Below are 23,788 nucleotides of genomic sequence, written 5' to 3'. Positions count from 1 at the left end.
ATCCCCAAACTGAGCTGTGTTTGGGGCTGGGACAGCAGGTTATCCCCTTGCTTGGGTCTGGATCCCACACCTTGCTTTGAACCCCCAGTTTAGGAGGGACGTGGGATAACTGGAGTGGGGGTGAGTGGTGGAGGAGGGAGCTGGGCAGGTGTGACAGGACAGAGGAGGCAGAAAGGTTCCAAGTGCAGCTGCTGGAGGGGGAGTTCCAGGGCAGTCGGAGCTGAACTTCTCGCTGGAGCAGGCACGGAGGAGGGAGCGGGGCGGGCTGGGCTGACACGCTACCCCAGCAGAGCCAGCGCTGCCATGGCAGCCTTGGGGCCCTGCCAGCTGGACACAGGTCCTGGCAGGCCCTGCTGGGCCCATCCTCTTCTCCCACCCTGCAGGCTAGGTGGACAGGCTGCTGTGTCTGGAAGCGAGCGGCAGTTCAGGCCCTGCAGCAGCACCTCGACTCTGTGAAGGTAAGAGCAAAGCTGTGCCCAGATTTTGGGCACTGCTGAGCCACCCCCTGTCCCTGCAGCAGGGCCAGGATGCTGCTGTGGGTGCTTTGTCCTGAGTGGAGGATCAGAGCCAGGTGAAAGGCTCTCTCTGTGGTGCAGGTTGGCCAGCAGTTGGACCCACGGGATCAGAGGACGTCGGCAGTGCTTGTGCTTGGAGGGCTGCTCACAGGACCCTGTTCCTGCAGAGGGATGGCTGCAAAGAAAAAGGAGGTAGAGCTGCAGGTCAGTAGGAGCCAGGCTTTTGAAAGACCTTGTAAACTCATGGTTGAAGTGCAAAGGATGAAATTCAGTCTGGAGGTATCTCAGATGCTGCTGGCAGAGCCCCACTGTGAGGTCCTTGGGGTGGAAAACATTCCTGAAGGCAGGTGGGAACCATGGGGAGGCCTGGCAGGTCAGATCTGCCCCTTGTCAGTGCTGTAGGGGCACAGGGAGGTGGTTGTGGGGCTGCAGGTTGTGTTCCAAGCTGTTAAGGGCTGGCACAGGTTTGGCTGCTGTCAGAGATCAAAATGCATCTGTGTTTCCTGGGATAATTGCTCGGAGGACATCGAGGAGTAGGGAACTGGGGAAGGGGGGGTTTCTCCTGAGCGACAAATGTCACTGAACATCTCTGGCCAGGTCACGTATTCAGAAGGCTCCCTGTAAAAGTTGGGAGGTATGAGAAAAATTCTAAGGGTAAAAAACCTATTTCACAGTGATATGTAGAAGAATTTTGCCTTGTTTACAGTGCACAAGTGACCTAATGATGCTTTATAACTACTGCATGGGGAGAGAGGGGTTCTGGGAGTGGTTCACTATGAGAAAACATTGAAAACCCAAAGTAGGTTCTGAAGGTCTGCTTCAAAATTTAAAATAAGTTCAGTCTTCACAAGAGAGAAATAATGGAAGAGATTATGGGCTCTCTGGCCTTGTTTATTCACTCTTGAGATTGGAAAATGTGAACATGTGTACAAAAGGAAGAGGAGCTCTCTATTAAGGTAAGAATGGACTCTTGCTGCTTGTCCAGCTCAGTTCCTGAGTGATGAGGAACATCAACCACACTGTGCCCCTTGGGCAGCCAAGGCAAAGCTGGGGCTGGGGCTGCAAAACTCTGGTTGTTCACACCTGCAGATGAAAGCTGAACCTTGGACACGATGGGATGTCCTGGAAAAGCTCTGGTTGTGTTAGAGAAGACCCAAGCCCAAGCAGCCTCAGCACTCCCAAATTAGCAAAGCACCTTGGAGGGTGCCACCAGTACTTGAGCCCGTGGCTGAACTCATTATCACAAATTATTGTCATCAACCCTTTGGACTCATTGACATTCTGTGAAACACCCTGAGCGTGGTCCCAGCACCAGAAACAATTAAATGTCTTAATTCTGCAGGTGTTCTCTGAAAAAGAATAGGCTTGGGGTCATGTGCTGGACAGAGGTGTTTGAACAGCTCCCTTTGCCTGAGTGAGAAAGGTCCTGGAGAAACTGCCCTGGTGACAACTCTAAAAACCTGTGAGAGGCCACTGGAGTTTCCACTCTTGGAATTCTTGACTGTGGGGTTTTAGCAGCCCTTCAATGCCCGTTGGTGTTAATTATTGTGAAATAATTGCCTTGGGGTAACTTCCTGTCTTCCATTGTAGTCTAAATGTAGTTGGGATTGATGAGACCAGCTGATGAAGGAATTGGGAATCCTCATTGTTCAGGATGAACAAAACCAGATCTTCATTTCTCAAGTAGCCTTTTTTTTATTAACTTGCTGTGTTTTTAAGTACCTACTGAAGGGCAAGTCCTGTAAGATGGGGAAGATGCTAAAGATCTTTTCCTTTCTAATAACAGTATTGGAAGTGTGGGATAATACAGCACGTGGCACAGTGTATGGAATTGTCTAGGGCATCCTTGACAGGGTAAATCCCTGAGCAAGCTGATCTAATGCTGAGCAGGGCATTAGATGAAGAACTCCACAGATCCCTCCCAACCTAGAGCTTTGTGTTCTCTGTTCACTGTGTTTTGGAAGTCTTTGGATACAGCTGGGAATTTAGGTGAGGACATGCTGGGCTCAGCCCCCCTCTAGTGCCCCCACATCACAGGAGCTCTGTATTTACTGCTTTATTTGAGCAAGACTGAAACCTCTAAAAGTAGCACAGCTCATATGCAGGCCAGGGGAGAAGCTGCTGCTGGAGAATCCCCTGCCTTGTGAGTCCCTGTGAGGACTGGGCTGAGCTGGGTGTGGGGAAGGGAGTCTGTGGAGCAGCACCCAGTGCTGTGGGACAGCCCAGCCCACACTCCTGCTCTGGGCTCCCATGGGCTGCCAGAAAAGCAGGAGAATGCCAGGAAGAACCTGAGGCTGTAATGGGTGTCTCACAGCCCTTCCCCCTTGCTCTGTAGGTGGCAGGGTCTGGTGGGTTCAGCTGGAGCTCTGGGCAGTCAGACAGGCCCTGGCTGTGGGTCTGGGCTCCCAGTTTGGGGAGTCAGCCCCCAGAACAACTGTTGGCTTCTCTGCACACCAAGTCTGGGGCCCCCTGGCAGCCACTGTTCCAGTAGTGCCCCTAAATGAGGGAGAGCTTTCTCTTGGCTGGGTGCTGCTGCCTTTCCATCTGCCTTTCCCTGGCTCTTGTGAGACATCATGCCCAGCTGGTCAGAGGTGAGAGGATCAGTCAGGAGAGTTTCCTGAGTGCTCAGGTAACTCCTCTTCAGGCAGATGTGTCCCTCTTAAGCAGTTTGTCCAGATGTTCACAGCAACTGGGTGGTACCTTTGGGCTTACTGTTGCTTTTACTGTGTTTTTACATTTTCACACAGATTAACATCACTAGCCAGGAGCTTTGGGAAGAAATGCTGTGTCTCAAAGGACTCATTGGTAAGGTTTGGTCAGCACACTGGGTTGCTCTTGTTCTGTGTTTAGAGGACGCCAGGACTGTTAGGAATTATTAGTGTTGAGGATGTTTAGTCAGTCCCTCCATTTCTCTTTCCCTGAATGGAAGGAAGAAATATTCTGGCAGAGGTGAGACAAGCTGGAGGTTGTAGTCCTGTTCATGTGGGACAGTTGTCATGCAATCCAAGCAGTGCTGGTCCAGAAGCTTCTGGAGTGTCCAGTCCAGCCACTGCTTGGAGCAGGACTGTCCCCAGCAAAGGAACAGCCCTGGCTCCCAAGGGTGCTGCAAGTCTCATGTGCTCTCCCTCTGCAGTTCTCCCTAGAAAAGCTGGTCCCTCAAAGGGCACAGCCACGCCCATGTTTCTTTTGAAGGCTCCTCCACATAATTATTAGCTCGATATTTTACAATGTGATCTCATCCTCTGATCCAGCATCTCAAACCTTCCAAAGGTAGGACAGCTTCCACCTCAGAGTTGAATCCAGCCCTTCTAGTGTTTGGTCTATTGGTCTGTGTCTGAACTGACCCATTTGCACCTCATTTTCACTCATTTTCCTGCTCACAGTTGTTGATGCATTTCAAGCCTGGTGTGGCCCGTGCAAAACAGTAGTGGATCTCTTCCAAAAAATCAGGAATGAAGTTGGCAGTAATCTCCTGCATTTTGCTGTGGTAAGATCTCATTTGACACTGCCTGCAATACCCAGTCCTCTGCAATTGGCAGGGGCCTGAAGGCTGAAGTGACTTTATCTTTCCAATATTCAGCCCAAAGGATAACAGTGCAGGAGTTGCAGCTGCTGGGAGGGAACCTGCCAAATATAGGTGCTTGGGTACATCTGTAAGAATTCATATAATGAAGAATTTTCAGGCTTTAATGGGTCTGTATTGTCCAGATTTCTGCTTAAGCAAATAACACTGGACAGAGTTGTTAACACAAAGTCCCTCTGATGTACAAGGGGAGGCTGAAGGAGCTGGGTTTGGTCACCTGGAGAGGAAAAGGGACAGGTGTCAAGTGGGGGATTGCTGGAGAAGGCAGAGACAGACATCTCTCAGTGGAACACAGCAACAGGACAGGAGAAAATGGGATGAGTTGCAGCAGGGAGAGATCCAAGTAAAGAGAAGGAAAAAGTACTCGGTATAGGAGTGGTAGGACTGGGACAAGTTCCCAGAGGTGCAGAGCTGATCCTGGGAGATGCTCAAAACTAACACAGCCTTGAACACCCTCCTGTAGCACTGAGACCAGCCCTGCTTTGGGCAGTCTGGGACCAGAGCCCTTCAGAGGTCCCTCCTGACCTCAGTCCCGCTGGGATTCCGTGTGTAAGTGCCTTTCCTGGCTGAAGGCAGCTCTGGATCGTGGAGAGAGCCGAGGGCAGGGAGGTTTCTCACAGCTCAGCACTCCTGCTGCTGCCTCTGCTGCCACCACAGCTCCTCCTGCCACTTCTCTGCTCATGGACAAGAGGCCCCCATTTCATTTTCCAGCCTTCTGTGAGACTCACCCAGGCAAGCTGCTGGGAATAGACATCCCTGTCCCAGCAGAGCTGCTGTTCCAGCTCCTGCAGGTGAGATCTGCCTGCTTCTCCGCTCACTGCTGCTGAGCTGGGACTTGGTTGTGGCCCTGGCTCTGACCAGTGTCACTTTGTCCCCCCAAACCGGGCCCCAGAGGTGTTTCGCCCTGTGGGGGGGGTGAGGACCAGCCAGCTGAGGGGGGCTGAGTCCAGGCAGTGCTTCCCTGTGGAGCAGAAATGCTTTCCTAGAGACACCTGCTCTATTTCCCGTTCCTTTCAGGCTGAAGTTGATTCCATTGATGCTCTGGAAGGATACAGAGGACAATGCCAGCCTGTCTTTCTGTTTTATGCTGTGAGTGAAAACCTTTTCCCAGTAGATGCACAGCAACAAACATGACCTGCTGGTGGGAACAACTGGCCTTTTGGAGAGATATTTTATTTTTTTAATGTGTGATGAGCAAATTTTATTTGCTCTGTATCTGCTGGTGATTAAGTGCTGTGGGGATTAAAATATAGTCAGTGAGTGGCTCTGTGGGGTCATCGGGTTCAGCCTCCTGCCTGTGCAGGACCTCACTCCTCTCACAGGCTGCTTTGCTTCATCCTAAGACTGATGAACCACAGAGAAGGTTTGTTCCAAAGCTTCCCTCTTGTGCAGCAGAGCAGCTCTGTCAGGGAGGAGGGCCTGGTACATAGTGTGATGTGCTGCTGGGGGGATTTCCAGAGCCCAGAGAGCACAATCTGAGCACTGACTGACTGATTTGCTTTCCACACCTTCCAGGAGGGAGAATTAGTGGCTGTTGTAAGAGGAGTGAATGCACCACTGCTGCAGAAAACCATCCTGGAACATCTGGCAGGGGAAAGAAAAGTTTTAGAACATGGAAGAGAGCAAGTACTGGTAATGAGTCACTAAAACCTTAAGTAGCTGTAGATGTGCATGTCAGAGGAGAGGTTCAGCTCCCCAGGGCCAGCACAGCTCTAAAGCAGAGTTCCTTCCTTGCACAAATCCCCTCCCCAGCCCAGCCACTGTGCTGAGCCACTGCCACAGGAGCTGGCTTTTTGTGTGTGCTCCAGACTGCTTTGGTTCTGAGGAACCAAACTGCCTTACCTGTGTGTGACATGCTGGTCTGAAGGCATCCCAAAGCCTGCAGGCTCCCTCTGGTGACGATGGCTGGCCTGTTCCTGGGAAGGCTTTCCCCGGCTCTTGGTCAGCTGATTGAGAGCTCAGCAGGTGACCCTGGGCAGGCAGAGCCTCTGCCCTCACTGCTGAGCTGAGCCCGGCCCCGAGCGCAGCAGAGGGCTGCTCCCTGCTCAGGTGGAGCTGGGAAGGGGGGCCCTGCCTGGCAGCGGCTCACTTGGAGGGCAGGAGGACACTCGGGACCTTCCTTGCTCATCCACCCCCTCTTGCAGATGCGAGACAGAGCCAAGGAGGAGGGAAGCACAGCTGCTCTGCAGGGAGAACAGCGGGAAGGCCGAACAGGTAAGGCAGGGACAGTGTAGGATGCTCTCTGTGCCTTTGGTAAGTGCCTCTGCTAAAGCTGGAACCTTCAGCCAGGGTTCAGCTCTGCTGGGACAGCAGAGGGAAGATCCCTGTCCCTGAGCACAGCCCAGCTCTGCCCATCCCTGGCAGATCATAGAATCACAGAATCAGCTGGGTTGGAAGGGACCTCTGAGATCATCAAGTCCAACCTTGATCCAACCCCACTGCGGTTCCCAGCCCATGGCACTGATGCCACATCCAGTCTTATCTTAAAAACCTCCAGGGACAGAGAATCCACCACTTCCCTGGGCAGCCCATTCCAATGCCTGATTACCCTCTCTGGAAAGAAATTCTTCCTTCAGCACATGGGAGTGTTCCCTTGGAACCCGGGTAAGACACCAGGGTAGCTTGGGTGTCTGATATCCCAAAACTCAGTATTTATCCATCCAGTGTGTGTTTTATTTTACATTTGACCCCCCCTCACCTTCTGGCCTGGTGAGGGCTCTTTGGCTTTGTTCTGTTTCCAACACAAACACTGAAAGAGCCGCAACTGTTGCTAAACCCCCCCGCCCCTCCAGGTGGTTTTTAAAAGAAAACACAAACACTTGGGCACCAAATCTGGTTACGCCAGCTCCTGCCTTGTTTAATTTAGCCACCTCTTCCCAAAGGCTTTGTCTCTGGTCCCAAAAGGGACATTTTTTTCTAGGCTTTCCTGGGACACGTTTGCAGCCTGGGGCTGTGCACACCAGACCCCGGGAATCGCAGCAGAACCCGCCCGGCTCTGGCTGAGGCCGGTGGGTGCCGGGCTGAACTTCTTTTCTTTGCTCCTCACTGACTTTGTCCCTTTCCTTCTCTCGGAGACTGACGGACCCCCCGGGCCCGAGATCGCGGCCGGCAGCGTGGAAGAGATGCGGGGTTTGCCGATAAATAAAAGGATTATTGGGCAGCACCGCTGGCTCGGCGTCCCTCTGTCCCCCCCGTGTCCCTCTGTCCCTCGGCGTCCCTCTGTCCCTCGGTGTCCCTCTGTCCCCCCCGTGTCCCTCTGCCCCCCGTGTCCCTCTGTCCCCGGTGCCGCGCGGCCCCTTTAAGCCGGGCCCGGGGGCGGCCCCTCGGCTCTGCGGCTGCGCGGGGCGGACGCTGTGGCTGCGGGTTCGAGTCCCGGCGGTGCCGGCCCGGCCATGGCCGCGGCCGCGGACGGAGCGGAGCCCGAGCTGCCCACGGAGCCGCCCGTGCACCGGCTCAGCGTGGCCGAGCTCGACCGTGAGCTGGACTCCCGCAGCGAGCTGGTGAGGCGCGAACCGCCGCCCAGGCGGCACGGCCGGGCCGCGGGGGCTGCTCCGGCCCGGGCGCTCCCGCAGGGCCCCGGGGCCGCTCAGAGAGGGAGCGTCCGGTCCGGTCCCCTCACACAGCCGAGACGGAGGGGCCCAGTCCGGTCCCCTCACAGGGGGAGGGGTCCCTCACGGGACGGAGGGTCGGCGGGGGGGTCCCTCAGACGGGTGTGAGGGAGGGTCGTGGGGGGTCCTTCTCACAGCCCCGAGGAAGGGTCGGGTCGGGTCCGGTCCCCTCACACAGCCCCGAGAGGGGGTCGGGTTGGGTCCAGTCCCCTCACACAGCCCGAGGGGGGGTCGGCAGGCAGGTGGGCCCAGGCTGCTCTTTGCCGGTTCCAGCACCCTGCCATGGGCTCTGTCCCAGTCACATCAAGTTCACATTCTTCGCCTCGTCTAAGCAAACAGCAAACCCCCGAGCTGTACGTGGTGGGTGCCTGGTGTAGCAGGTGCATCGTCAGTCGTTTAACTCCTCTCTTGCTGCAAAGCACCTGATAGTGCAATAGCGTCTTTATTCTCAGAACATCAAAAATGCTCTATAACTGCTCCTGGAAGTAGGTCTCACACGGCCTCCAAGGAGGAAATACCCTCATTCAGCCAGGTGAAACTGTGAGCCCTCAGCTCTCACCGGCCTCTCTGGACAGGGGAGTGTTGGCAGGAGCGTCTGTGTGTGGCTGCTTTTAAATATTGTTTAGTTAAAATAAAATCTGGAAGGTGGAGTAGGCAACCTAAACTCAGTCTGTGGTTTCTGCTGTACAGATTGATGACAAAGAATTCGACATCCCTCAGGTTGATACCCCCCCCACGCTGGAGAGCATCCTGAATGAGGTGAGCATCTGTTGGCCAGGGAAGAGCAGCACAGGCTCCTTTGGCTCCTTTCCTCCTGTGTTTTTCTGGGGAAATAAAACTGTATAACTTCATGATGCCCTGGTACTGATAAGCTGGTGAAGTGCATGCTCAGTTCAGTAATTGCTTTATTGGGTGTGACATAGAATTTTGTTTGGTTTTTTTTCAATTAAAGTATTCACAGCTGCAACACATAAAAGGTTTCTATTAAGTCTAAGTACATTCACCTGTGGATCTGGACAGTCACCTGAAGCCTATACAATCTGTTAAAGGTCAGGGCATCAAACAGATGTCTTTAGCTAAAAGTAATTGCAGAATTTCTGGGTAGCTCTTAAGTTGTGAGAGGAGGTGAGAACTAGATATTTAATCCTCTGGCAGGAGCAATGAACTGTCTCAGCATCTGATGTGACTTGTAGTACCTTGCAGGGGAGAGCTGACTTTGTCTCACTTGTGTCTAACTCAGTGTATTTTTACAGTAGCTGTGTATGAGCCCTCAAAAGGAAAAACGGCGTGAAAGTAAAGATTAACTCAAAGAAAACAAACTTTTTAACAAAATGAGGAAATTGGTGGCTGGATTTCCTTTTCCCCTAAAGGGAGAAGGAGCCTGGGAGGGCTCACAGTTCTTTTAAAAAGCTGCATTAAAAATACAGGTGTAAGGTGCCCCAAACAGATCCAGACTAAAAATGAGAGGAGTAGTAGGGGTAGTGTACAGAGGTGTGTCCTGTTTCTGCTGTGACAGAGGTGGAGGGAACTGAGTAAATTTGGGTGATACCAGAGGAGATGCAGTGACAGCCGTGTCAGAGGAGTAGAATGCAAGTCTTGAACCCCGAGAGGTAATAATGAGAAAAGTGTAGTTCAGTGCAAACAAATGCAAAGTCTTACTCCAGTGCTATTGATCTCAGTTACACATGGGATGGAAATGACTGGCAAAGCAACTTTTGAGAAGGATTTTACTGGAGAACAACCTGTCTGAGCCAAAAAGGCAGAGCTGCAGTGGAAGAGGGGATGTTCAATGGGCACAGGGCTGTAAGAAATGAGGGGCACCTGCTCTGCTCTCTGCTCCTTTGGCATCAGCTAGGCTGTTGTGTTGCTCTCTCTTGCTCTGTGAGGAGAGAACATGAACTGCACCACGTTTAGAAGACATCAGGAAAAATGGCTGTTTGAAAAATACTGTAATAAAAAATTCTGGGTTAAGACTGAAAGGAGAAAGATATTGCCAGCAGAAGAACACAGAGCAGAGCAAAATCAACTCTCAAAGCAGCTGGAGGGACTGCTGGGTTCTTAGTGCCACTTGGTGAAGTGCTGGAGTAGATGATGATAATTCTAGGCCTTTTCTTGGCTACTGGGAGACTTGGGAACAGTTCAGTTAAAGGTCAGTTTAAGTTTTGATGGAGTAGATGTTATCTGGGGAAGGAAGATTCAGTCGAACGATTTTCTCTCCAGCCCACTCCTGTGATTATTGTGAACTCTGGAAACCTGGTTCTTCCACAGAATCAGTCCAGTAAAGTAGCAAATAACTCCTATTTTTAGGTATGAGACTGTCTTGTCCTTTCCTTCTTTTTTTTTAGCTGAATTGTTGCTGTTTTGCCGACGTTTCAGTTGTGGTGCTGTGTGCTTTGAACACTTAGCAAGCTGTGGTGATTCTGTCCCCTCAGACTGATGATGAAGAGGAGTCTTTCATTCTGGAGGATCCCTTTCTGCTGAACGTGGATAACACGGACGCTCACTCCTACGACACGTCGTCCGTGGCCAGCTCTGACAGCGGGGACCGCTCGCACCTCAAGAGGTACTGCAGCCCCAACCCTGGCCTTAAAGTACCTGGGGGTGCTGCTTAGAGCCCCTAAAAACAAATCCTCTTTTTGGCAGAACGCTGTTACTCCTCCAGGATCACGTAGGCAAAGGTGGGATTTGTTGCTGTGCTGAGGGCTGGCCTGTTTGAGTGTGCTGGTTTAAAGGTAAACCGGCAGGGGAAAGGAACTCAACTCGAAGGAGAGATTATAAGTCAGAATAACAGTTTAATAAAATAATACAATAAATACGATTATACAGGCAAACAGTTGGTTTTAACCCACAAAACCCAAATGTATAACCCAGCACCCTGGGGCATGAACAGAGTGGTTTTCGTTGGGCCCCCTGAGTCCAAAGTAAAAGGAGAGGGGAAAAAACCTGTTGGTGAGAGTGCTGGTGCAGTCTGACTGAGAGTGGTGGTCACAGTCCTTCTCTGGATCCCAGGAGTGGTTAAAAAAGTCCCAAGACTCCAAGATTAAATATCCTCCAGTTCAGGCAGGAATGCCCAGTACCTCCCTCAGGGTGGGGGGTTCCACAATGAGTATGAGGACAGGAGCACCCTCCTGTCTCACAGGCCTCTTAATACCCAGCTCATAGCCTGAGGAGTCAGGGCTGCTCTGGGCAGAGGGTGTAAATGGTCTGTTGATAACAGTTTCTGGGCAATGGCATGGAAGGCTATAGAATACACAGTTTTGGGTTACACCCACACAGTGGTGAACTGGTCCCAGCTGTTCTAACTAGGACATCGAGCAATAAATGACCAAATTTTATGAGAGACAGAATATTTCAGTTTCTCAGAGTTTTAATGAAATCTTTGTAGTGCTGAACCGTGATGACTTCAAAGAAAACCTTTCAAAGGTGTGTTTGACCTCCAGAGTGTGCCAGCAGCTGGTGGTTATTTGTGCAAGGCAAATGCTGTCACTCCTTTGAGTGGACTGCTGATGCTGACATCTAAAATGTGGTAATTAGCTCCAGTATTGCTGACCTGTTAATTACTCCAGGGATGGCCTGAGCCACTCCCATGGCTGCCTGGTGTGCTGTGGGAAGCTGTGGTTATTGCATGAGCAGTTGCACAGGATATAAACAGTCTGAATCTGGTGGTTTCTGTTGGCATATGGTGGTGTATGGATTCACTGTCCCTTCTTTTCTCGAAGAAGAGGCCTTGTACTGAGAGAAATCTTACCTGTAGTGGCTTAAACATTTTCAGTACAGAGTAGGCAGAAAAACCTGGAAGTGTTCCTGTTATTTTGAGTGAGGCTGGTTGCCATGGTTATAGGTCTTTAGCCATAATATAAGTTATTAACAACATATTTCTTCATCCTATGTGTGAGCTCCTTATTTGTGCACCTCTGGAGAGATAAGAACCGGCTGTTTCCAGATTAGTTTTGGGAATTTGGCTCTCTGGTGGGGAGTGTGGCAACAAAATTGCAGCTTTCCTGGATTCCCTCTGCTGTGGTTGCTGGAGTGCACCAGTGCTCTGCAGAAATAACTGTTCCTGCACAGGAGTTAGTTTTAAAAGATGTTGTCCATAAACAGAAGCACTTAAGCTTTCACATCAGGTCAGCTGTGTTTCAACTGAAGGTTATTATTTAAGCATACACCCAGTTTTCCTGGGGCTCTGTGTTCTGCTGATGAACCTCTTCCAATTGTTTAGTTTTGCTTAGATACTCACCTTACAGACTAAAACTTCCTGGCTCACTGAAAGACTCATTAAAGAGCTCAAGTGTTGCTTTCAGGCTGTTTTAATAAATTCTGAGGTTTGCTTGAAACTGAGCATTTGTTTGAAGAACTACTTACTTTTCTCTGGGAGGTGAGTTAGAGTCAGACTGTGCAGGCAGAGCAGGCTTTGCTCCTAATCCCACTTGTCATCTCATTCTGGGCCCCCAGGAATAAGAATGGAAACTGTGTGAGTTACAGGTGCATGCAGTATTTACCTGCTGCTTTACTTGTGGCCTAGACAAAGCTCCAAACTTTTGTGGATGCCTTCAATTTATTTCTTTTTCCTTAGGAAGAAAAAACTCCCAGATTCTCTCTCACTCCATGGGTCAGTGATCCGGCTCTCACTCCTGAAAGGAATTTCTGCCCAAATAGTGTCTGCAGCAGTAAGTGTTGCCTTCTGGTCACATCCAGGAGGAAAAACTTGAAACTCTTCTGGTGTGTAGGGGTGTGTGTGATCTCCTCCCTCCTCCCTGCTATTAGTTCTGGGTAGTACTACCCTGCTTGGTCCATAAACTACTAACTAGTAGTCCCAGGCAGCAGTGACCAAGGGATGAGCTGACTCAGTGCAGCAGCAATGTGGGAGGTGCTCTTGAGCACTGATTTGTGTTGCTGGGTGTCATTAAACCTGGTGGCAAATGTTCCACTGGCAGGTCTGCTCCGTGCCTGCAGCAGGCACAGCACACACAGAACTTCCTTATGGAATTACAGGAAATGCTTCTTCCTCTCCATTTCTGGGCACTTTGTCATCCCTCTGGATATTTCTAGCCAGTGGTCCCTGATGGGACCATGAGAATGCAGCTTGTGTTGATTTTGCTCTGTGTTGTAGTTGTAATAATTAGAGACATGCACAGAGCTGGGGGTTGTGCCTCCCTCACTCGTGGCTTCTCCTGTTTCCCCAGGACAAGGTGGATGCTGGCTTGCCCACTGCAATTGTAAGTACTCCCACACTCTTCAAGGACTGTGTACTTAGTTTTCATGCCAGTTTGTTAAAGCAGTAGTTTAAGACACCTGATAATGAATTTCAAACAGGAGGGGTGGGAGGAGGAGCATGGAAGCTCTGTTTCCTGGGGGGAGTGTCCAGTACTCCCCTTTTTTATCTCCTCACCAGGGCTCCTGAGCAGAGCACTCAGCCTGTCCTCCTCTGCTGGGCACACTGAATTTCCCCTGGGTATTTTTTCTTTGCCAGTTATTGCTTTGACTCCTCACAATTTCTTACAGAAACTTGAAAGTGCCCCATGTGATGGGTCAGCATCCCTGTGTCTCTCATGTGTCTGAAATATGTCCTTAAAATACAAATTTTTCACAAAAAAGGATATTCCTGCTTAGCAATTCCAAGCATGTTAATTAAAATATGTCAGAAGTGAAGCTGCCTGTAGGTAAATGAGAAATGTTTTAAGGAGGTAAAATGCAGCAAGTGTTTGTTCTGTCTTTGTGAAATGAGTTCTAATGTGTTACAAAGAAACTAAAGATGTGCTTGGTCACTTTGACTGTAGTCAAAGTCCCAAAGAAATTATATTTTTTGTTTAAAAAGGCTGCACAGCAAAGTTGGAAGCTGTGTCTCTGCACATAGAATAAAAACCAGTGCTTACACATCCAGATATTAAAGCACTGGAATTTTTTTAGCCTGACTTAGACTTGTTAATAAATAAAGTAGAACAACATTAATACATCTAGAGCATTATGTGATTTCTATTAGGTTTTAGTGGATTGGGTGCAGGTTTGCAAGTGCAACAGGATCTTGGGACTGTGTTTAATTCCCTGTGGAATCTCTGGGCCTGCTGTGGGCTGTCTCTTCAGGGGACCAGCACTGCACAGGGTTGTAGAAGAGTTCACATGTGGATGTAGCAGCTGAATTAGAAAGAAATGCTGAGTATTTATATTCAGAAACTACACCAAAAGAATGAGACTGACTTTAGAGAGAAGAAATTTCACTGTGGGTCCCACTCAGAGCATTTGAGTGTCAAACAGCAAAGGCAGCCCTCTGATCTTGAGAAAATCTGTGTGATGCTCTTTCACGTGTAGTGCTTGTCTGGCTTCATGTAGGAATTGCTTGTCACTTATAAATTAAACAAGTTATTTATACAACCTTTGAAATCTTCCCCTTTTGGCAAACTTTGCTTGGTAAATGGTGGATCTGTGAATGATTTCTTCTGCTTTCAATCCATCTGTGTGACTCTTCCAGGCAGCATCAAATCTGATAGCAGTGGGGACTTCCCATGGCTTGGCACTGATATTTGGTAAGTTAAAAATAAAGTTTGGAGCTTTTTTGCGTTTTAATGATCTTAAAAAAAATTGCAAACACAAGCAAGAAAACCCCAGCCTGATTTAGAACTGCAGACTGGATTCCTTCTGAGGAATGTGCTTCTGAGTTTGTGCTAAATGTGATTTTCTTTCAGCAAAGAAATAAAGCACAAGTAATATTTCAGTTGTCCTTATCCACATATTCCTTCTGCTTTGGTGGGGATTGGCACACTGATACTGAGAAATTTAGTTCTGTAGCACTTGTCTAAAGAGCCTTTTCTGGGTTTAAATAGAAAACACTCTGTTTTCATGTGGAAGAAACCACACCAGTATCATCTCAAAGTATTAATCTTCTGCTCTATGATGTAGTAGCTGTCAGCATTAGGGGAATTGTGTTCCTTGGGAAGTGGGGCCTCTGACCATGGCTGGTGTCAGGGGTGTCTCCTTCCCTGCACCATCACCCACCTCTGTGTCCCTTCATGCTTTTAGTCTTTTATCACAGAACTTTATTAAAGAGGTTTCTGAGCCCGTGCCTCTGTTTATCCAGGCTACCAGCTGGGCCAGAACAGATCCTGATCTGCTCCCATAAACACTGGGGTTTGTGCCTTTTATCTGTGCAGCACCAACTTCTTAACCATTTCAGAAATCTCAGTATCTTCTGTACTTTTCTTTCAAAGCTGGATGAAATGATTCAAATCCAGAATTCTGGGGGATGGGGTACAAGAGAGGGGTGGGAAAGACTGTGATAGTGCAAGACTCACCTCCCTGGGTGTTTAGACATTAAACTGTCTGATACCCTTTGCTTAATTCAGTAGTGAAACAGTTACAGGTTGTGCTTAATCTGAGTAACTTCTTATCTGCTGCAGGTAACACAGGACCTTATGGAGTTTTTAGCACTAAATCTTTGTGGGTTTTTGGATTTTTTTTAGTTTTTTAAAGGTTGCTCTAGTGTGTGGAGCTCTCCAGGATCACTCCTGTGGAACACACTGTTACTCTGATTTTTACTCTCTGTGTGCAGACACGAGGAAGTCAGGAAGCTTTTAAATAAGAAACTGTTCTCTGCAAGTGTCATAATAGATAATTTTTAGCATTTTACATTGCAGAAGGGACTCTAGGACTCTATATAAGCATGCAAAGAGTCATTCTTACATTCTGGCTTGAGTTTCTTCTGCAGTTTAAAGCAGCAGTTTGTCTGTAGGCTGATCAGTATCTGTACATTTTTTAGGAAAACATGTTTCTACCAGATGTGTTAATTAGGGTGAGATTCACTACTGAAGGCTTGTAAACTGTGTGCAGGGTTTATACTTTACAATGGGAATATAAGAGCTTTTTTTGTCTGCAAAAACAGAGGTGCATTTTGTGGTTGAACAGAACTCTCTGAATAGTTGTGTCACTAGGAAATTTTGTAACCCCTTGTTTTTTCTTTCCTGTATTTGACTTTAGCTATTTTGTTTGTCTCTCCTGAGTCCACTTGTATTCTTGACTTGTCTGCTCTGTCCTTTTTAAGGAGGACTTGGGAAACTTTCATTCTGATTCTTTGAAAGCTTCTGTTGGCTCTCGAGAAATTATCACAGGACATTTCTCAGTTTGTGCATCTGATCTTTGAGAAACATTTTTTAGTGGATTAGAGTTGGATTAATTGCCTATTCTTTGACATACTCTCAAGTGTTGCAGAAGTGCTGGTAGGAAGGGATGTCTGGAGCACACAAATACTCTTTAGAGGTTTTCTTTATCCATTGTTCTGGAAGAGCCGGGAGGTTTTACCCTACTCAGAAACCAGCTCTTAAACACAACTCACTGAAGTGTGTTATTTTTCATAAAGACTTGATGTTCCAGACAAAAAAACTTCTGTATGGCTAAACTTTGTTTTGATTTGTGTGGTACCACTATTGATTTGTATTTTTATTTTCTCTGTTGGTTGTAAAACTTATGGTGAGTGTCCTGAGTCTCTGAGGTATGGCAGCATGAAAACTAAATTTTGGGATGGTTACCCTTAGATGTGTTTTTAAATTCGTGGGGAGTTGATTTGCTGGCTGGTAGTAACTGGCTGAAAGCAGTGTTACCAATGATATTACTGTTACATTACCAGTTTTATTTCCTCTCAGATTTCTGGGGTTTTTTTTTACTCTTCAGTACAAAATGGAGTTCAAATTTATGAACTCACTTTTTAAAGTGCTTGGATTTAAACCACTATCACTGCATCACTTGAATAAATCAGAAGGTGAAATGTTAACCAGAGGAAACACTCAGCAAACTCTGAAGGCTCTCTGTCTTTGGAGATTGTCACGTGTGTGCTGTTTGTTACTTCACTCCTTTCTTTTATGTTGATTTCTGACTTTTTCTTCCCTGTTGTGGCCCTTTCTGTGTGGATGAACAGGAAAAGGTACAGTAACTGCCCTGTGCACGTGCCCTGCATGCCCAGCTCCTGTGTTCCCAGTTTGCATGTTGTCTGTGCCAGCATTCCAGGTGCCAGCTCAGCAGAAGGCAGGGCAGGAATAGTGGATGATGCTGCTGGCCACTCTGGGAATTGCTTATGGGGTGCATGTGCATTGCACCCTCCCAAATCCCCCAGGCAGGAACAGCTAAAGGTGCTTGTTACCCTGCCCTAGGGCAGCAGCCCCACAGCTCTTTGTGAGGGTGTTGTTTTGGGGCAGGACAAAGCCTCTCCCATGAGCTCACCTCCATCCAGAGCAGTTCTGGCACTGTACCTGAGAGGATTTGTGATACTGGAGTAATTCTACAGGAAACCAACTCAAACTCAGGAAAATCAGGGCTTAAGGGAAAGATCTTGGTGGCAGCCTGGGAATCTGAGCAGTATCAGCTTCTGGAGTGCTCTGCTCATTCCTTTGCTCTGGGAAGTGACTCGTTTCACATTCACAAACTTGGTTTGATTCTGCATTTGCAGAGCTGTGTCTAAGGGCCATCTCACTTGGACCTCAGACTGAGAGCAACACAGTTGCTGCCAGAGAACTTTCAGGTGAAGAACTAACTGCCTTTTGTAAATTGAAAAATTAAACCCATTTTTGGACAATTGATAGCCACCTTTGTTTCAAGCATTTGGGAAAAGCTTTTTATGTTTAATCCTAAATGTGCCTTAATTCCAAGGTGATAATGCGGGTCTGGAAAATCATCAGATCACCTTCTATAACCTTTTGTTTTTATCTATTTTTATTACTTTACCAGCTGATTAATAGGACCTCATTGATTCTCTGATCTTGCTTTGCTTTGGAAGCAATTTCATCCATATTATAGTTGTTTTTTAAAAAAAATCTGATCTAATGGCTCCTCCTTGTGTGTCATCTTTTGACTGGCTGGAAACAAGAACAAGGACTGGCACTGGTCATACAGATCACTTCATTTTGGGATGTTTGTTTGGAATTAACATTGGGGGTGAAGGGAAAAGAAAAGGGCTTTGGAAAGTTCCTGTGGGGATACATATAAAGATGTATATAAAGCCTTTTCAGAGAAAGCTGTGGAAGATTCTCCTTTTTCATGCCTTAGAGGAAACAAGTCTTGACTCACTGATGGGCTTGGGCTGCAGTGGAAGGTACAGAATGCCATTTACTTTTCATATGAAGAGCTGCAGCATTCCCCTTGCTTTCAAACATATTTTTATGGTTAGCAGGTGGTATTTTTCTGGACTGTATTTCCAGACCTCTGGAACAGGAATTGACACCATCTGGAGAATATTTCTCTGGGAAACTTGTTTACCAGCTGTAGCTCTGTGTTGTCTGAACTTCCATGGAAATCTTCCATGATTTATCTTCTTCTTCTGTGACCTGTTCTGATCTGTGCTGCCAGGGATCACAGGGATGTCCAGGTGCTTTCTGGTGGTGTGGCCAAGGATGTTTTCTGCTCACCCTGGACAGTGCTTTAGGGTAATCCATGGGTTCAGCAGCTTTTCTTGCTCATATTCATTTCTCCCACTAATGCCTCTTCATACAGGTGGAATTTGAGGCGGCTCCACTGTGTGCTCAGCCCTCAGTCTGTGTTTGCTGCCTGATGGATCCATCCTTTTGGGGAGGAAATGCAGGATACGTGCTCTGTTTCACCTCTAGCACATCTCTAGCGGTGCTCGACCCTGGAGGAACATTTCCTGTGCCTTGGGCACAGACCTTCCAGGGGCTTTCTAGTGCTCAGCTCTGTTTCCCTGGATCCTTTCCTTTCCCTTCCTTGCTCTGGGTGACTCCTGCACACAGTGTTACTGTGGTGTTTCTCATGTATTTCCAACAGTCCTCACAAAGCCTCTTTGTTCCTTGACCATTTTAACTGTGCCCCTTGGAGAGCAAGTTCCCTTTCCCTCCAGCTTCTGGCCTTTATTAACAAAACCAAGGAATAACATGACAAAATAATAATAAAATTATGACATAGACTTAAGCCTGTGTTGGGGTTTTGCAGTTGATGTTCAAATATGGAGATACAAGACTCAGAAGATAGAATTAATTTTCTGTCATCTTCAGTGCTTCAAAGCAGAGTAGTAAAAGGAATGCTAGATACTGCTTTGATTTTACCAGTAGTTTCTTCTTCATTATGTAATGCCTCTGCATTTCTATACTCCCTGTGCCTGGTTTGTACTCTTAAAAATCATTTTTGTATTTCCCTGCAAGCCAGTGTCCCATTCTCTCTGTACTAACACGTGCTTTCACCTTGTGAACTCTTTTTTTTTAAGAACTTAATTGTAAGTCTGTGAGTTGTTAATGTACCCCAAGTGAATTGTACCTGTAAATAATTGCATGATGTTAATTTGAGTCACTGCTCTTCCCTTAATTTCTTGCTGGTTGTTGTGCCCTAGATCAGAACCAGGCCCTGAGGCTGTGCCTGGGCAGCACTGCTGTGGGGGCCCAGTATGGGGCCATCTCTGCCCTCAGCATCAACAACGACTGTTCCAGGCTCCTGTGTGGCTTTGCCAAGGGACAGGTAATATTCCCAGGGGATGAGCTGGAGACTCTCTGGAGCTCCAAGCATCAGTGTGTAGCTGTGTGTTGGTTGGTTCAGTGCTCAGAAGCAGTTACACGTGGTGTCATCTGCCCAAAGCCTTTTTGGCAGCCAATCCCTGCATCCAGGGAGCCAACTCGGGGGGTTTGGGGCTGGTTTCTGGGGAGGAAGTGACTAATGCAGAATTTAGTGAAAGGATTTAATTGTGACATAATTCCTACCCCTGATAAACTGAAATGTGCAGTGGCTCACCAAGACAACCTGCTCAGTCTTTCTGGGTCACTTTGTAAGGTCTGTGCTTGGTTTTTACTGTGGTGATGACTTGAAATTCTTGAAACTCATATGTAACCCCAAAGTTCATTTCATGAAATAAAAGGAATTATCAACTTTTCATTTCTTTTCATTTTGTTAAATTTCATTTCACTTCAAGAAATTATGATTTCATTTCGTGAAACTTCATTTGATTTTATTTCATGAAATGACTAATATCTTGTGTGGTATGACTGAAGTAGCATTGCTTTGGAATGCAGGGGGGAAAAAAGGGTTTGAGCCTGTTGTTGTAGTTTTCTGCCCTTCTCAGAACCAAAGGAGAGAAAACAATTCCTGGACGGAAGTTACAAGAGAAACTAAACCAAAATGGATATACATTAACTTGGTAAAGTTCAAAGGAATACAAAAAAGGCTACTTTGTTATGCCTTTTAGATTAATTTCCTTTTGCTCCTTTGCTTTTCTCCTTCACTGTAGATCAAACACACCCCAGTGCCTGTTGTAGGACTAAATGCCAGCCTGCTCCAGACCCCATGGAAGTAGAGATTCAATCCATGTGGGACAGCAGCCAGTTTTAAATCATACTTGGATAAATTATTTTAGAGCAGCAGTTCTATAAGTGTGGATAGGTGATGTATAGAATCACAGAAAGTCCTGTTTCCCATAAAACACTCGATTCAGATTGTAATCTCAGCTCTTCTGGGCTAAACACTCCAGCTATGCAGTGAGTAGCTTGGGACCTGCTGCTTCTTTAAGTGAGATATTGCTTGGAGTGAATATCCAGCAGAAGCCAAGCTCCATCCTCCTGCCTGACTCTGGGCAAGCACAGGAGCAGAGGAGGGACAAGGTTCATGGTAGCCATGGACATGCTGTAGTTTTGCTGATGGATGTTAGCAGAGATTTTTCACCTGTTCAGTGATTCTGGGAGAGAGAAATGCATTGAACCCCTTGGAACAGTGGTGTGTGGCAGCAGAGTTATCCTGCATTCTTTACTGGTGGTGTCAGGCTGTGAGATGGGGCAGGGGGGCAGTTGGCCAAAAGGACATGACTCAGAGTTGTGAAGAGAACTCTAATGTTGCCTGCTATAAGCAGATAAGTAAAATCCTTGGAAAAACAGGGGAGGAACAGATTTCAGGTTGCTTTCCTTTGCTGTGAAAACCCTACTAACCCGGGGTGATCATGGCTCTATGGGAATTTATCAAGGTACTGTAATGCACAGGGTGGTGGAGAGAACCCTTGAGAGTACCTGTGTAGTGAGCACAGTCTCCTTGCAGATCACAATGTGGGACCTGGCCAGTGGGAAGCTGCTGCGCTCCATCACAGATGCTCACCCCCCAGGAACAGCCATTCTGCACATCAAGGTAAAAACACTGCAGCTGCTCCTTTCGCCCCATCGTCGCTCATCGGGAGTGGTGACTTTCCCTGGGCAGTACTTTACATTTTCTGACAAGAGCAGAACCCAGGGGCTATGTGGCAATGGCATGCAGAGATGAGAAAAAGAGCAGGAATTCTGTTTAAAAATGGAACTGAGTATTTTGAGAGTTGACATAACAGTATTGGCTGTGAGTTGTACTGCAACAAACAACAGTTGTTGTCTGTTGTGACTCCTCTCTCTGACCCCAAAATGTATGAAGAATTAGTTGCTGGAACACATTTCTCTAAAACTTGGAGTGTTTTGACCTGGATACAGACTTGCCAACTTTAAACTTAAAAGAGTCTGAGCTGTAGAAAGTTGCTTCTATCAGCAGTTTTTCAAATAGCTTGTTGGGAATGTTTGGGTTGAGAGAGAAATCATCTCTGGCTTCTCGTTCATCGTAGTGTTATTGCCACACTCAGAAAATCATACCTGATGTTATGCCTGGCTTTGTTTTATGTGGCCTCAGGTGCTTGTGTGCTGCTAGATCTGGGGTTGCAAAGACCCCCAGAGCTGTGGCTGTGATCCTTTATTGTCTTAATCATTTGCTATCATTAGTAGTTCTGGATGTTTCTGATTTGGATCTCTCTGTGGCTGCAGCCCATTCAGCAGCTCTGGCCCCAACCCATGGGCTCGAGACTGTGAGCTGTTCTAGTGGTAGCACAGATTTTGATCAGCTGTAGGTCTGAGCTGCAGCAGAAAATAGTGGGGCCTTGGTACCAAAATCTGTCAGCAGGGCTTGCTGAGGCGCGAAGGGGAAACACAAACCTCGCTTCTCTTGCACATCATAAAAAAGCCAGTAATTGTCTCAGCTCTGGATGTTAAAGGTGTCTTTCTGTAGGTGCAATGCTTGTACTTCTGTGTGCTGTTCACACTGCCATAGCATATATTTTTGTATCAGTTTTTTGGCAGTTTGTTTCTTAGGGCCACTTTTAATCTGCTCCTCTGCTCAGTTTACAGATGACCCGACACTCGCGATTTGCAACGACAGCGGAGGCTCCGTGTTTGAACTGTCCTTTAAGTAAGACAACAACTCTGAAGTACCCATAGAAAGTACAGGAAAACAATTCTGGCCCATAGTCTCTAAAACCTAAGCAGAAAAACCCCCTCCCATTGAAACCAATAAAGCTGCTGTGTGAATGCTGAGGGTGCAGTCTAGGGCTGCAGTGTAGTTTCTCAGCTGAAGCAAGGTGCTGTCTGGCACTGCAATAGGTGAGTAAAAGCCTTAGTTGTGAAGGGGTCAGTGGATTGTCCAGGATCTTGGCATTCCCTGTGGGCTCTTGTGCAGCTCGTGGAAGTGCTGCCTCTTGGTTTTCCTTGGCTCAGTAGTGAGAACTGCCCTGCAGTAACCACTCATTTTCTTCTTGACCTCTTCAAGAGGAGGAGGGACAAGGAGGAAGGATTGACAATCAAGGGAGTCTGATCGTGTCCAGCAGCTTCCAAAATGTCAGTGTTGGATAAGATCTTAAGGAGTTCTTGTCTGTATCTGAGCAGCTGTGTGGGACTGCTCCCAGTGACACGTTACAAATGATCCCTGGCACTGTGCAAAGGGCTCTCTAAACTGCATATTTATGAAGGATCACTCCTGAGACATCCTGAGATTGTTGGGCTGATCTCTGCTTGATAACTGGCCCCTGAGCTGATCTCTCTTCCTTGCAGGAGGGTTATGGGAGTGAGGACCTGTGAATCTCGGTGTCTCTTCAGTGGCTCCAAAGGGGAAGTTTGCTGTATTGAGCCTTTACATGCAAAAGTTGATCTGAGAGACCATCCTATCACCCAGTACTCACTGCTGGCCATGGCCTCCCTCACAAAGGTAACGTGCTGCTTGCAGGAGGCTTGGTGTGAGAAGTCACAGAGGAGAAGTTCTCTGCTCTATGCTCAGACGTTTCATTTTGTTTTGTTTTCCTTGAAGATACTGGTTATTGGCCTGAAGCCATCTCTGAAGGTGTGGATGACCTTTCCCTACGGTCGGGTGAGTAATGAACCAAACAGGTGCTTTTTTGGGTTATGGCTGCAAACAGTGTCTGGAGTGCAGGAGGTGAGATGAGAGCCAGGTGTTTGGTGTCACTCCCTTGTCAGCACTCTGCCAACTGCACTGTGGGATTGCAGTGATAACCAATGGTCTGATGTGGGCAGAGAGGGGCTGAGAAGGCTGCTTCCAGCTGTACCTCTGGGAAGATGCTGAAGGAGCCCCTCAGCTGCTTGTCTTCCCTGCTGCAGCCTGGTGCAGTGGGATGTTCACCTGACTGGGGGTACAGTCACCCTGGACTGGGGCTGCTGTTTTACAGAGGAACCATACAACAGACTCCTTAATTAAAGGGACCGAAGCTGGGTGGAATTAGAGCACTAGTCAGGCTTCTGAACTCTTGATTATTCACTTTCACTAGTTGCTGGTATAGTTCCTCTTGGAAAGCAGCAGGGGGCAGCTGAGGGATATGTTAGGGTGGGAGAATGGAGACAAGGCTGCAAGCAAGCTGCAGCTCGTTGTAGTGCATCCATCCCTGTGAGATTGGATGTTCACTGGGCAGAGAGGACACTGGGGGGTTGTGACTGGGTGTCCCCTAAACGTGGGGCTGCACCAAGGGGCACGAGCTGCTGCTCAGCTGCCACCAGGCCAGGAACTGACTTTGCTTTGCAGCCCGTGTGTGTATGTGGTGAAGTCAGTGAGAAGCAGCTGATGAGCCACACGTGTCCTGGAGCTGAGGGTGTGCCTGGCCTGCCCTAAATTCTTGCTGTGCTTGTTGTGTGACAGATGGACCCCTCGAGTGTCCCTCTCCTGGCCTGGCACTTTGTGGCTGTGCAGAGCTCTGTGAACCCCATGCTGGCCTTCTGTCGAGGAGACGTCGTGCACTTCCTGCTGGTGAGCCTGGGGTGTTTTGTGCTGCTGCTCAGATAGTCCTGTCTCACTGACGTGTTCAGCTGACAGAGCCTGTGTCTCAG

At 47.9% G+C, this 23,788-nt stretch overlaps 2 protein-coding genes across 4 annotated transcripts in view; both read left to right on the top strand.

The window, feature by feature from the left end:
• Positions 1-214: 214 nt before the first annotated feature.
• Positions 215-7,259, top strand: NME9 (NME/NM23 family member 9). The gene is made up of 8 exons (XM_027650491.1): positions 215-458; positions 597-719; positions 3,263-3,320; positions 3,899-4,002; positions 5,116-5,187; positions 5,614-5,730; positions 6,243-6,312; positions 7,173-7,259. The coding sequence occupies exons 2-8, from the start codon at positions 687-689 to the stop codon at positions 7,175-7,177; spliced, it is 459 nt and encodes a 152-aa protein (XP_027506292.1). The 5' UTR covers positions 215-458; positions 597-686; the 3' UTR covers positions 7,178-7,259.
• Positions 7,260-7,462: 203 nt separating this feature from the next.
• Positions 7,463-23,788, top strand: part of VPS8 (VPS8, CORVET complex subunit) — a 66,498-nt gene continuing 50,172 nt past the window's right edge. For 2 of the 3 annotated variants that reach the window (XM_027650482.1, XM_027650480.1), the window contains exons 1-13: positions 7,463-7,598; positions 8,397-8,465; positions 10,139-10,269; positions 12,280-12,373; positions 12,890-12,922; positions 14,173-14,227; positions 16,609-16,614; positions 19,024-19,148; positions 20,709-20,795; positions 21,802-21,869; positions 22,508-22,661; positions 22,761-22,820; positions 23,601-23,708. In XM_027650482.1, coding sequence (XP_027506283.1) covers positions 7,491-7,598; positions 8,397-8,465; positions 10,139-10,269; positions 12,280-12,373; positions 12,890-12,922; positions 14,173-14,227; positions 16,609-16,614; positions 19,024-19,148; positions 20,709-20,795; positions 21,802-21,869; positions 22,508-22,661; positions 22,761-22,820; positions 23,601-23,708 — 1,098 coding nt within the window. In that variant the 5' untranslated portion in view covers positions 7,463-7,490. The remainder of the gene's footprint in view (positions 7,599-8,396; positions 8,466-10,138; positions 10,270-12,279; positions 12,374-12,889; positions 12,923-14,172; positions 14,228-16,608; positions 16,615-19,023; positions 19,149-20,708; positions 20,796-21,801; positions 21,870-22,507; positions 22,662-22,760; positions 22,821-23,600; positions 23,709-23,788) is intronic. The other variant, XM_027650481.1, reaches the window with a different exon arrangement.

Source organism: Corapipo altera, unplaced genomic scaffold, assembly GCF_003945725.1.
Source record: "Corapipo altera isolate COAL_440 unplaced genomic scaffold, ASM394572v1 54, whole genome shotgun sequence".
Lineage (NCBI taxonomy): Eukaryota > Metazoa > Chordata > Aves > Passeriformes > Pipridae > Corapipo > Corapipo altera.
This window is presented reverse-complemented; position numbering and strand designations above follow the sequence as displayed.

Bases quoted from the DNA above. Each gene is read 5' to 3' on its own strand.
- NME9 (XM_027650491.1), top strand. From the start codon at position 687: ATGGCTGCAAAGAAAAAGGAGGTAGAGCTGCAG. The intron at 3,321-3,898 runs GTAAGGTTTGGT...TCCTGCTCACAG, and splicing joins GTGTCTCAAAGGACTCATTG to TTGTTGATGCATTTCAAGCC. The intron at 5,731-6,242 runs GTAATGAGTCAC...CCCCTCTTGCAG, and splicing joins ATGGAAGAGAGCAAGTACTG to ATGCGAGACAGAGCCAAGGA.